The sequence below is a fragment of the Elgaria multicarinata genome, chromosome 17, assembly GCF_023053635.1.
Source record: "Elgaria multicarinata webbii isolate HBS135686 ecotype San Diego chromosome 17, rElgMul1.1.pri, whole genome shotgun sequence".
NCBI lineage: Eukaryota > Metazoa > Chordata > Lepidosauria > Squamata > Anguidae > Elgaria > Elgaria multicarinata.
Genome location: NC_086187.1, coordinates 3,766,580 through 3,779,077, shown reverse-complemented (window position 1 = coordinate 3,779,077; position 12,498 = coordinate 3,766,580). Strand labels below are relative to the sequence as shown.

The 12,498-nt window shown below is 52.2% G+C and overlaps 1 protein-coding gene across 1 annotated transcript in view; it reads left to right on the top strand.

The window, feature by feature from the left end:
- Window positions 1-7,300: 7,300 nt before the first annotated feature.
- The window catches only part of PRKCB (protein kinase C beta), a 228,244-nt gene continuing 223,046 nt past the window's right edge, over window positions 7,301-12,498 (top strand). Inside the window, exons 1-2 of the mRNA XM_063143417.1 lie at window positions 7,301-7,509; window positions 10,310-10,341. Of these exons, the coding sequence (XP_062999487.1) occupies window positions 7,301-7,509; window positions 10,310-10,341 (241 nt within the window). The remainder of the gene's footprint in view (window positions 7,510-10,309; window positions 10,342-12,498) is intronic.

The following is a 12,498-nucleotide window of genomic DNA, read 5'->3' as shown; positions in this document are numbered from 1 at the left end:
CCCGGGATAAACCTTAGGTCTAGCTAAGGCCTCAGTCTAACAGCCACTATCAAAGGTTCATATTTGCCTAAATGGAAGGCCTGGTGGGCGAAGATGGCGGGTTCCTCATTCTCCCAGGATCTCTCTCCCAACCAGATGAAACCCTGGCTGGATGATAACCCTCATGGTGCCAATGACCTCATCCTTAGTTTCGGACCTGGTCATACCACCATTCCCATTTCCCCCGACGTAACCAGGTCTGCCACTGATGCCAGCAACACCCAGGCGGAGTTGTCCTGGTTAACTTAAGCTACTTGCTGCTTCCAGCACTTGACTGACCTGTTCAAGGCAGCCTCCCTGCATTTCCAAGAATATATTCCATTATTCGTCGCTATCTCACAACCCATAGATACAGAACGCGTCCCACTGACAAGATACAATACATTCTTATCAATTCTACCCACTGCAATGCAGATTCAGCTACACAAGCCCATCTAAACAGGTGTTCCTCTTTCATAGTCCTCTCTGCATTTTCTCACAGGCTGCTCTGCCTAATAGCCCACCCCTTGGATCCTTTCCTGGGAGCAGGGGATCGCCTGAACGATCTCACAAGGACATCCTCCCCACAGTCTGTGGCTGTCGAAAGAGACTTTTAGAATGGGTCAACCTGGTGGGTCTGCTTTGCTGCAGCCATTCCCCCCCTTCCCGCCACACACCAAGGATGTGCTAATTGAGTCTGGGGCCAAGGACAAAAGAAACCCAGGTGGGCTCCTGTGCAGCTGACTCTGGTCTGTGCAGGCGACCCTGCGGGGCCCTGGGATCCTCTACAAATCCAACGGGGAAGGGGAATCTGTGGGGGTCCTAATGCTGTGGACCCTCGTCCTAGGCTCAGCCTGCATGGATGTGCAAAGAAATCTTACATCACAGAAACGCCACCAGTCTCCTGCGACCTCCTCCCAAGGGAACTGGACCGACCCAAGGTCCCACTGCTGGGAAGCTGCAGAGGTGCTGCAGGTGCGTAGCTTTCCTCCTCCTCCTCCTTCTCCGTGTTCTTTAGCAGCTCCTTTCTGGGAGCCCCTTCCCCTCATTCTGCTTTCTCATCCACTGCTGTCTGCCAGCTTTTGTCAGTCCTCACTCACACCCCTTGCCTTTTTTCTGCTATAAAGATAGCAAGCCCTTTGGAGCTGTGTCAGTCCAGGGCTTTGTACAGCACCTTGCACAATGTCACCACCAACTGAGTGTGAAACAGTGGAGGAAGAAGGCATGCCGGCCTCAGCGCTCGAATCTAGCAAAAGGCAGCACAGCCAAGAGAGACAAAGCATTTGGTTTCTTTCCAAGCGATGTCAGGGGCTCCTTTTCCCTTTGCAAACACCCTGCCAGACCCTTTCAGATTTTGTTGTTTGATTAGAGCAAATGATAAGCTTCATTTTAGACTTTCAGAGTAAATTTGCTAGAAAGACTGCTTTTAAAATCACACCGAACAATTTTAAAAGCAGTTTATGTTTACTCAGATGGAAGTAACTGAAATAAAGCCATGATGAAGCAACAGAGTTTGCTCTTTTAACAAGCACCCACAGTCTACTTCCTCCTCTGTGCGCATTTGCTCTGCTTTGTGGATCAATGGGGCGGGGGGGGGGACAAGAATATCTCACAAGCTGAAATTGTATCTCACTCCCACTCAATGAAGTTGAGCTGTCAAGAGTTTTTGCTTGTATGAGTGTGCTTTTCTGTGATAATATGACGGCTGTGATTTCTGATTTCCAGCCTTTTATCTGGAATGTGCTTCGGGCACAGTTGTGGGTCAACAGTTCTAAAGAATCGTCATCCTCTTAGGACCTCCATCTCTCCTGTAAGAAAATCTCTAGCTGGAACAGTGTGTTTTAAACATCATGACAGGGAGGGCTGCTAGCTGACCCCCCCAAAATGGCTTGGCTGGCCAGCTGGCTCCCCACCACAGCTCCCAGTCTACAGAAATCCACAACTGATGCTTTCCGTGGTGATAGGTGCCATCACCTGTTAAAAATCTGTGGATAAAGCTGCTCTTAAAGGGCAGGAGGAGCAGCACGTAAAACCTTGGCTTGCACAGCTTTTCAAGAAGCACATTGGGGGATTTTATTTTATTTCTCATCATGAAGACCATGGGCACCCAGAGGGATTTTTCTGGGGTGGGGGTAGCAAAACCGAAGAGCAGTGTGTGGTTGAGATTCACACACAGAGCACACACTGCGATAACACGTTGTGCGTTTCCCTTGTGTGTGTGCTTCCTTGCTTAGAGTCACATTCCATGAGTAGCATAAAATCCCAGGAATTTGGCAGTACTACTAATGCAGAAGAACGTTACAGTCCAGCTTAACACAGCAGGCAGCATGAATGCCAACAAAACTTTATTTGGAATGAGATGTGTATGTGTATACTAAGAACAAGAAAGAAAGAAGAAGCCAAAGGCACAAACACAGAGCAGTAGTCTTAGGAATGTCATATCGATGGAATATTTTATGGTATCCCTGCCCTTACTGTGACATCGACAACTTCGCATGACTTGTCCTAGAATGAATTCCTTCCTTTTGGAAACTTTGGTGAACACTTTGTAGCATACCCTGGCACTCTCCAGGTATTTTGGACTTCAACTCCCATCAACCCCAGCCAGCACGGAACTGTAATCCCAAACATCTGGAGGGCCCCAGGTTGGGGAAGGCTGTGGGGAGTGTTTTTGGGAGAGAGAGGAGAAATGGGTTTCGGGTTCCACGGCCAGATCTACACCAAGCCGGATATGACACTTGGAAAATGGTTTGAAAACTGCCTTTGGAGCTGCGTGTCCTGGGCCCCAACAGTTGTCACTGCAGTTATTAACTGTTTTAAAGCAGTAGTGTAGATCCTGCCCTGGACTACTCACTTTACTTTGCACATTGTTATCAGTCGTTGTTTTTGTTTTGTTCTTACCTCAGCTAACACAATTTTGCACGGCTTGAATTTCGAGCTGCTGCAGTGGTCTTTTGGAATAACATATTTTTTTCTGCAACTGCATCTGGTGTCTGGACAATGTCTTTCCACCTGCAGCAAACCTTCGGTTCCTTCCTGGCTCCCTTCACCCCTGTAATGGCTCTCGGGCGAAGGGCCATTACTGGGGGTGGTTAATATTATGTGTGTGTGACCTGCTCAGCTTGCAGTCTGCCCTTAAGCTCCATTCTGAAGGCCGCACACAGCAGACTCAGGTGCTTTCGCACCCGGGTTCCTTATTACTACATGAGAAGACATGAACATCGGAGGATCCGCGTGGTACAACTGGCCCGGCTCCAGGGCCTGCAACGAGAGAGGCTCACTCATCTAGGCCTCTTGGCAAGAGCTAAGAATGGCAGGTTTCTCTAAACAAATGGCTCACGGGGCTGCAGGCAGCTCCTGCCCCACTCAAATTTGAGGCCCCAGCAAGGAATGGACAGTTTTATTTATTTAAAACTATTTTTAGACACCCTTTATGGATAAATCCCTTAAAATTGGGTTAGTCAAATGGAACTTGCTTTCAACCTCTCTCCCCCCGCCAGACTGCCTGCCTCACAGAGCATAGCCCCCCCCCCTGCCCTCTGTGAGGCCGGCGCACCCACAGCACAGGGGAAAACGACTGAGCACGGGGAACACGGAGCTTCCGGCTTGTGCCTTCCCTCCTGGGATCCAGCTTCTGCCCTCCCTCCTGGAGTGGCCGCCTGAGGCCAGCAGAAGCCAGACTGTGCCAAGGTGAGGGAAAGGGATCTTCGCCTATCAGACCCTAGTGGCAAAGAATCATCCAGCGCCTTGCATGGCCCCAGCGCCCATGAGCAAGGGCCTGGGTCAGATAGGGCCAGGGAGCGCACTGATCGTGGAAGGAAAAGACCAGCAGGTCAGCCCAGCCGGACTCCAGGGCCTTTGACAATTCCTCGCCTGGGCGCAAGAGCAGAGGAGCTGGCAGCGCGTTCCCCCATGGCCTCAAGTGTGGGGCCCCATCACCTGTTGCATGGCAGCCAGGGAGCTTGCCTGGCACACAGGTACAGGCAAACACAGCCTGGGCCCTGGTGCTGCTCATGTGATGGGCCTCCTTCATGGCCTGCATGGGATGGGGGCTGGATGGGGGAGTGGCTCTGGAGGGGAAAGGCAGACCCACAAGAGAGTCAGGAGCAGCTGGATTGCTGAGTCCCTGCAGGAGATGTTTGAGAGGGAGGAGGAGGGAGCAGGGCCACTGGAACGCTCTGCCAGGGCTCATGCTGCAGCAACCCCCCCTCGCCTGACTGCCATGCCTGTGCATATTCTTCCCTCTTGTAGTTGCACTCTTGGTACGGAAGGGCGCTTTGTTCTGCTTCATGCTGCATGGCTGAAGTGCCTGTGCTCATAAGGTTTTGGTCAGTGGTGGCCCTGGGGGAGTGGAGGCCCTGGCCTTGGCCAGCAGAGCGCTCCCCCTGTCGGGCTCTGTGGCCCGGCCATGATTTATGAGGCCAGGAGGACAATAATAGAGAGAAACGTGGAAGGCTTTCTCCTGAAAAAGCAGTGACACAGGCCAAGATGGGAACCTGGTTCCTTCAGCACTTTGATGCAGCTGTACTGAATGCATGGTGTGGAGGGAAGGACAAAGGGAAACGGTGCTACACCAAGTTGGGTACCACAGGGTTCTGACTTGAGGCCAGGATTATTCAACCTTTTTATTAATGACCGGATGACAGGGTTGATGGGTTTCTTATCAAATTTGCAGATGACACAAAACTGGGAGGCCTGGCCAGCACCCATGAAGACAGAATGAGACTGCAGTCTGATTTGGACAGGTTGGAAGACTGGGCCAAGGAACAAGATGTCCTTTACCGGGGAGAAATGTAAGGCCATACATTTAAGGAGGAAAAATTAGGGTACACATACAAGATGGGGATTCATCGTTTGGAAGCGCTACATCAGAGACGGATCTGGGTTTGGTTGTTGACAGCAATCTGAACACGAGTCAGCAGTGCGGGATGGCTGCTAGAAGGGCAAACGCCGTTCTGGGCTGCATTAGAAGAAGCACTGTATCAAAGATGCGTGAAGTCCTGATTCCTCTCTACTTGGCACTAGTGAGGCCATGCCTGGAGTATTGCGTATGATTCTGGGCACCACTTTTCCAGGAGCCCATCGACAGCTTAGAAAAGGTGCAGAGGAGGGCAACAAAGAGGATACAGGGACTTGAAGAGATGCCCTCTGAGGACAGGCTGAAGGAGGAACTTGGGATGTTCAGTCTGCAAAAAAGGTCTGTGAACCACCCAGAGAGCTTTGGTTACTGGGTGGTATAAAAATGTAATAAATCAATAAAAAGGAAACTGAGGGGAGACATGTTAGCAGTGTTCAGGTACATAAAAGGGTGCCACAGGGAAGATGGTCAAAAACTAGTTTTCATGGCCACAGAAATGAGGACCCAGAATAATGATAATAATGACCATCTGTCAAGTATGCTGTAGGGTGGATTCCTGCACTGAGCAGGGGGTTGGACTTGATGGCCTTATAGGCCCCTTCCAACTCTACTATTCTGATGCTATGATTAAATATAAGAAAAAACTTTTTGACGGTAAGATTTGTACAGCACTGGAACAGTCTACCTACAAAGGCTGTGGGTTCTTTATCTTTGGAGACTTTTAAGAAGAGGCTGAACAGCCTCCTCTCATGGATGGTTGCATTGGTTTTCCTGCACATTGCAAAAGGTTGGACTAGATGACCCTTCCGGTCCCTTCCAACTCCCCAATTCTATGAGTCAATGAAAGCGTTTGGTTGCCTGCTCCACGGCCCATGCTGGCGAAGTTGCTTCTATTCAGGGTGGAAAGCTTCAGTACAGCTGCATGGGAGTGTAGAAGGAAGGAGCCGGGTTTTACCCTGGGAACCTGCCAAGCGGCCCTCCCACAGGATGAGAACAGGAGGAGCTGTGGCGGCCCACGCCAGCTCTGGATGGGCAAGTGCCTCGAGCGCTTTCCGTGGCTGATGCTTGAGTGGGCTGGCAGTTCCCAGGCTGACTGATGAAGATGCATATCAGCGTGCCGCTTTACACCTACCTCTACTTGATATACATGCATAATGTTTGTCATTGCGTATTCTTACTTGGTATATTTTGAAACAGTGAGAATAAATGCAGGGGTGTACGGGGCTTTCGTGGTGGCTGTATTGTGCTTGAGGAGATCTTTATTGCGGTTTAGATGGTGATCCAGGCAAGCTGAACCAGTCTGCCATATGCCCCCCTCAGTCGCCCCAGTTTCATCCCAGGCATACGTATGGCAAATGGCTAAAATGACTCAGTGGAGCATGGCAAATCTCTATTATGGCTTATGTCAGCCTTCTCCAACCTAGTGCCCTCCAGATGTGTTGGGCTGCTGGCTGGGAATGATGGGAGTTGCAATCCTCCACATCTGGAGGGCACCAGGTTGGGAAAGGCTGATGTGCCATGGTCTAAGCCAAGTTAAAAGCTCCAGGTCTGAGCCTTTGGCTACATGTTGATCTTTAAAGCTCCTCCTGGCTTGGGATTAGGGTACCTGATGGGTAACTTGTCTCCACCTGTGTCTGTCTGTACCCGGAAGCCGTCAACAGAGTGTTCTCAGCATTCAGGAAAAGGCCGTCTGGCTGGTGGCTCCGATTTGCCAGGCGTGATTCCTGTGCCAGGTGAAGACCTTAGCGCACCCAGCCGCCCACCCCATTTTAAACTGACCCATGATTTCTTCTGCTGATCACTTCTGTATAGCCCTGTATTGGTTTGATCTTTTCTTCTCTGCTGCTCTTTTAACTTGAGTTGCTCTAAATGATTTTCTTTTAAGTTGCTTCTGTCCTCATTTTGTTTTTGTTTTTTTGGTAAGGGAACTTGTTTGAAGGGCAGGATACAAGTCTCTCAAATATTTAAGTAGTTCCTATGAGGGTCAGATCCCAGGGCTCAAAGTGCAGCCATCCACACACGGAGAGGCACTCTGCACATGCACCGAGGCACTCGGAAGTCTTCCACATCCCTGCAACGAACCGCCAGGTCACAATGCGAGCGCGGCCCGCGCCTCCGGAAAGACGCAGCGGAGGGGGGGGGCGGGGGGCGATGCGGCGGGAGCAGGGGGCGGGGCCGTGGGCTTCGGGGCGGGGCCTGGCGGGCGGGGAGGCGGGGCCGGCATGCAGAGCAGGGGGCGGGGCCGGGCGCGCGTGAGGGGCTCCGCGCTGCCTCTGCCCAGCTGCGGCCAGAGGTGTCGCGCGCTGCAGCTTCAGCACCAGCAGGCGGAGCGGCAGCGGCGGGAGCGGGAGCATCGTCCTCGCCCTCCTCCTCCTGCTGCTGTTGCTTCCTTCAGCAGCGTCAGGCCGGGCTGCCGGAGGGACCATGGCCGATCCAGCGGCGGCGGCGGCGGCGCCTTCTCCGCCTCCGCCTCCCCTTGCCCCGCTCGATCTGGAGGGCGAGGAGGGCCACGTCCGCTTCGCCCGCAAAGGGGCCCTCCGCCAGAAGAACGTGCACGAGGTCAAGAACCACAAGTTCACCGCCCGCTTCTTCAAGCAGCCCACCTTCTGCAGCCACTGCACCGACTTTATCTGGTGAGGCGCTCGCGGGCGAGGGGGACCGCGCCACCCTCCCCTCCCCTCCCTTCCCCTGCCGGCGTTGCCCTCCCCGCCGGCTCCTTTCCGCGTGACAGCCCCCCCCCCCCCGGGCCCCGTCTTCCTTTGCTGTGGCAGAACCGCCCCCCCCCGCGCGCCCACAACGGCCCAGGTTTGCTCGAGGCCCCCCCATCCTCGGGATGCCTCCTTTGCACCCCCCAGGCTTGGGATGGCACGCTCCCCCTTCCCGCCCCCTGCCGCGGCGTGCGGCTTTCGCACCCGCGTCCAAGCGGGACGCTTCAGGGCTGCCGCCTCCGCCTTGCTGAAGGGGCCCTCCTTGTGGGGTGCCCCACGGAGAGCTGCGGGCAGCATGCCCTCCCCATCGCTGGCCACCCTCATGCACCCTCTCCCCAGGGCTCCTGCCTCCCCTGCCCACCAGGTGTGCCCCTCCCCTGGCTCCCCTGGCATCGGCTCTGGGGCACCCGGCTCTGCTCACCTGTCACACACGCTGGTCAACGGGACACCGCCTGCTTCTCCGACCCTTTACGTGGGGATGCCCCAGGGGGCCCTCCCGGCATGATTCAGGCGCATGCTTTCGCCCCCACCCGCCCCGCTGCTTTCAGAGGTCAGCCTCAGCCAATTGCATGGAGACCAGTGAGTGAAGATGCCTCTTCCTGGCTGGGTGAAGGATGTCTGGGACCCCCTCCTTGGTTGCTGCCATGTCCCCAGCCCAGGGTCAAGCCCAGCACTTCCCTGTGCCAGGCCTCTGACCGCCAGTCCTTTCGCTGCAGGCACCCTACTTCGTCTCCATAAGCTGCCCAGAGCACTTTGGCTATCAGGAGAATAGAAATGTATTGGCAGAATAGAAATGTAAGAAATGAAACGAAACCCCTGCCCCACTGGAAGGCTGCCCACGGAGAGCCCCTTCTGCATCCGCTGCAACTGAGAACTGACCCCCAGCTTCTGTTGTTGCCCCCTCCAGACCACCACAGATGTCCCACCACACGGGCCCTTTCCACACAGTGTCTTTTCCCCCTCCCCACTTGCAGTATTTTACCTGTGGGTAGATCTGCAGTGAGCCCCTGCCAGGTAAATGGTCTCCTATGCCCTCACCCCGTAAACTCCACACCTGCATGCATCTCATAGGGAAATTTCCAGTTGCCTACAAGAAGCTGGTGAGGGTAAGTCCTACCCACTTTCTACCCATCACCATCCGTGGGACCTGCTGTGAATTCACTAGGTGGCTTTAGACAAGCCCCTACTCCACAGCACACCCACAATATGCAGGCAATGATTTTGGTCTACCTTACAGGGCGATTGTGAGGGATTGCACTATGATTACTGTCATGTGGGTGAGTTGCTTCGACAACCCTAAGGCATCATATCAGTGCTAAGGAGGGCGATAAATGCACCGGCTAAGCACCCACAGCCTGGACCTTCAAGGCAGCCACCTTCCACCTTGGGGGCAAAGTCCAAGTGACTTCCCCCCCAACCCAGACCCAGTTTGGGGGGGGAGGGATGGGGAGAGGGGGTCACTGGAAGCAGAGTATGTTAAAATAAAATGGAGAATGCCCGTTCTTTGAACATGTCAGAATGCCTTATTCTCTCTCCCTGGCTTGCCCCCCTGCCCCCGCAACTTATCTTGGTTCAGAGAGTGAGAGAGAGAGAGACTTAAAAATACATAAATAGATCCACCAATATGTGGTAAATTTGCAGAGCAAGGGTGCATGCACTGGGCCCTTTAACTGTTAAGGCATAACTAAGCTGTGTACAATAATTTCGAGCAAGTGTTTTGGTTTAAGAACGTAAGAACTACTCTGCCAGATGTAACACCAAAGCCCGCATCATCTGCTCTTGCTGGGGTTTCAGCAAGAGCAGGTGATGTTGGGGAAGAGCTCTCTCTCCCTGGGACTGCCAGTGGCTGCGTTCAGACAATCACGGGGAGGAAGAACTCTTCGTAGGCTCTGCCCTCACCCTTGCTGCACATGTGGCAGCAGTTTGCATAATTATCTGCATTGGAGCACAGGTCAGCATGTCGTCTGAACCTGGCACGTGGTGCAGCAGGGTTGTCTTCACCCCTCTCCCATATCTCCTCCTGCAAGATATGGGTTGTGACACGGGTAAGGAGCCACCCCTGCCACACTGTGTGCTGGGTTTGGATGACACCACAACCCGCGCTCTATCCCAGGAAACTACACAAATCACGGCCACGTGTGCAGTGTGTGTGTGTGTGTGTGTGTGTGTTAAGAATCTACGATGGGTTCTTTCACCCCAGTGAACATCCGAACCCTTACTGGCGTAGGTGGCCAGATAACTTGATCTGATAGAAGGGCGCTTCCTAGGCACTAAGATGTCCACCGGAAGCTGGTGAGCAGGCCACGAATGGGCTGCAATCTGCCTTCTGCAAAGGGTCCCTGTCTTCCAGGTAGCCATGAGCTCCAGCAGCTCTTCTTTTAGAGCCTTGCTGCACACCCCTTTCTGCAGCGTGCACCCTGCCGGAAGCATGGGCACTCCAGTGAGAACCCCCAGCGCCGGAAGTTATTTCTCCTCCCGCCACCTCCTGTCTTCCTTTGCTCCCCCACCACACCAGGAGTGTCCTTTGGGCTTGACGACTTCTGCCGAGCACAGTTCAGCCATCTAGCGTTCCTCTAGGAGGGCAAGTTGCTCTTTGGGATGCCTGTAGCTGCAGAGGCCGTGTCACAGGTCCGGGTGGTGCAAAAGTGAAGGTGTGCGTGGGTGTGCATGCATGTTTGTACCTGTGTGTGCATGCTTTAACCGTTTGTGTCTTCCTCATTTGCAGGGGATTTGGAAAACAAGGTTTCCAGTGTCAAGGTGAGTTACACATTTAGCGTGCATGAGTATGTGCATGTGTTGGATGTAGTGTCCCTGAGAGGACTAATTTTGAACCTAGGCATAATATAGGTTTAGCCCCAGAATCTGTTTCTAGTCCCGGGGCTCAAGCCTAGAACAGATAAAGAAGAAACAGCCCTTCTGGGAGATGGGGGCAGGGTGCTCAGGTCTGAAGGCACCTCTTATTGTAGAAATTAAGTAGAGGTCTTCTCCAGATGTTGGATGTCTCTGTAGTTGTGATTTGGATGTGTGTGTGTTGATTGCCTCTGTCCTATTAGTCAACTAGTTTTAGTCATGTTGCAAAAATGAGAGACCCTTTTCTGGTAACAAACTAGTCTTTCAATAATAACAACAACAACAACAACAACAACAACAACAACTTATTACCAGAAGGAACCCCCTGCATCACTTGCCTCCACACCTGGCCCAGTGGATAGAATGTGTCTGCTTTCCACAGGTTTTTGGGCTTAGCCCCAGAACCTGTTTGGATGTCTTTTTTTTTAGCCCTGGGACAGGGCAAATGCAGACCACCTTCTGCTTCCTGTTCAGTTGGGCTGGTTTTGTTAACGGTTACAGGATGTGAAGCTCCGCCATCCAGACTGTGTGTTTACCTCCAGCCCCTTGAACTCCCTTGCACGGGCAGCGGGGGGCCACTGAAAAAGAGGCAGCAGCCCAGGCCTTTCCCCAGTTCTGTAGCCTTTGCGTAGTGCCTGCCTGCCTGCCTGCCTGCCCACACCATTCAGGATGTGGGGGGTGGGGGGTGAGGCTGAAGGGGGAAGTCGATGGTATGTTGATGTGACAGTCCCAATGCTGGGCTTCCTTTTTCTTTTTCGGGTCAATCAGGTTGAAGGGGGAGGGTAGCTTTGATTGCTTTGTGTTCTTATTTGATCAATTTTTCTAGAGAAAATGGGCGATTCGCACTTCGTTTCTGAAGGTTAATCATGTCTTAAAGAGAAACTGACGGTCTGCTCTGCGTGTGTAGGAAAGATCAACTGAGTTACCTTTTTTAGCTGGTTTGTTTGATGGTAAATTCTGGTTGTTTTGTGACTGCATTCTGGATGTCTTGGCAGTACCAAACCAGAAACCTGAGGTCTGCATTTTTATAACCATGCAATGCAGATGAGCCCTTCATTGTTTGTCATATTATGGACATACATGCTGCAGTCACTGTGGTCTCCCAGATGCCACAGCCCTCTTCATCTTAATCAAATCCTGGTTGTACTCACTCACAATCAGGATGGTAAATTTATTTTAGGCTGGTTTTATGCTGCTTTAGCTTTGTTGTTGTAGTTGGGTTTTTTCCAAATGTAATTTGATTATTCTGTTGTGACCTGGTTTTGAAAGGTATTTGGCTGAATTGCAGGGCGTACATTTCAAAAAAAAAAATAATGGCTTGCATTAAGTAGAAGTGGGTGGATTCCCCCCCCCCCAGTTTTTCCAGTGCCAGTTTAAGAATGAAGAGGGAATTCTGAACTGTGTAAACGTTTGCAAATATGGAATTGCAGATTGGTAGTTGATCCAGAACAACGGGGCCTGTGAGAAATTAGGGTGTATAGAGGGGCAAAAAAGACTATTCATCCCACAAAAGATAATGGGGAAGAATTGAACAAGATGCAACAGGTCAATAGATGGAGACTGATCAATGTGACAACTTGTCAGGTGTTGCTGCTGTCATTTCACTCCATCCCTTTGACGGAGATTCTCATAAATGCAAGCTTTGTAGCTTGCACAACATTTTCCTTTCCATATCTAATCTTATTCTTTGAGATGTCACTTTAGCTACAGAATGGAGAGAATTGGGAGGGTGTTCCAAATGGAAGCAGCGTGGGGCATTTTCAGCAAAGTGTTTTGTGTCCCGTCATCTGCTCCCCAGTGCTTTTAAATGGCCTCCCAGACCTTATTACTAGAGCTAAATTAATACAGCCACAGTGCTGAATAGACATGTGTACAAAGCTGAGTTTGCCTAAGATGCTCTATGGCTAAATAGTTGGATGTTGCCTGCTGTTTCATGCAGTCCTGCTGCAGCCTGTGGATGGTCCGCATCCAGACCATGGGGCCTCTTGCGTTCCTCCTCCAGGGTTGGGGCTTGGCTTCCAGTCTCCCCACCCCGAGGAATCCCTCCTGTTATCTCCGATCTGA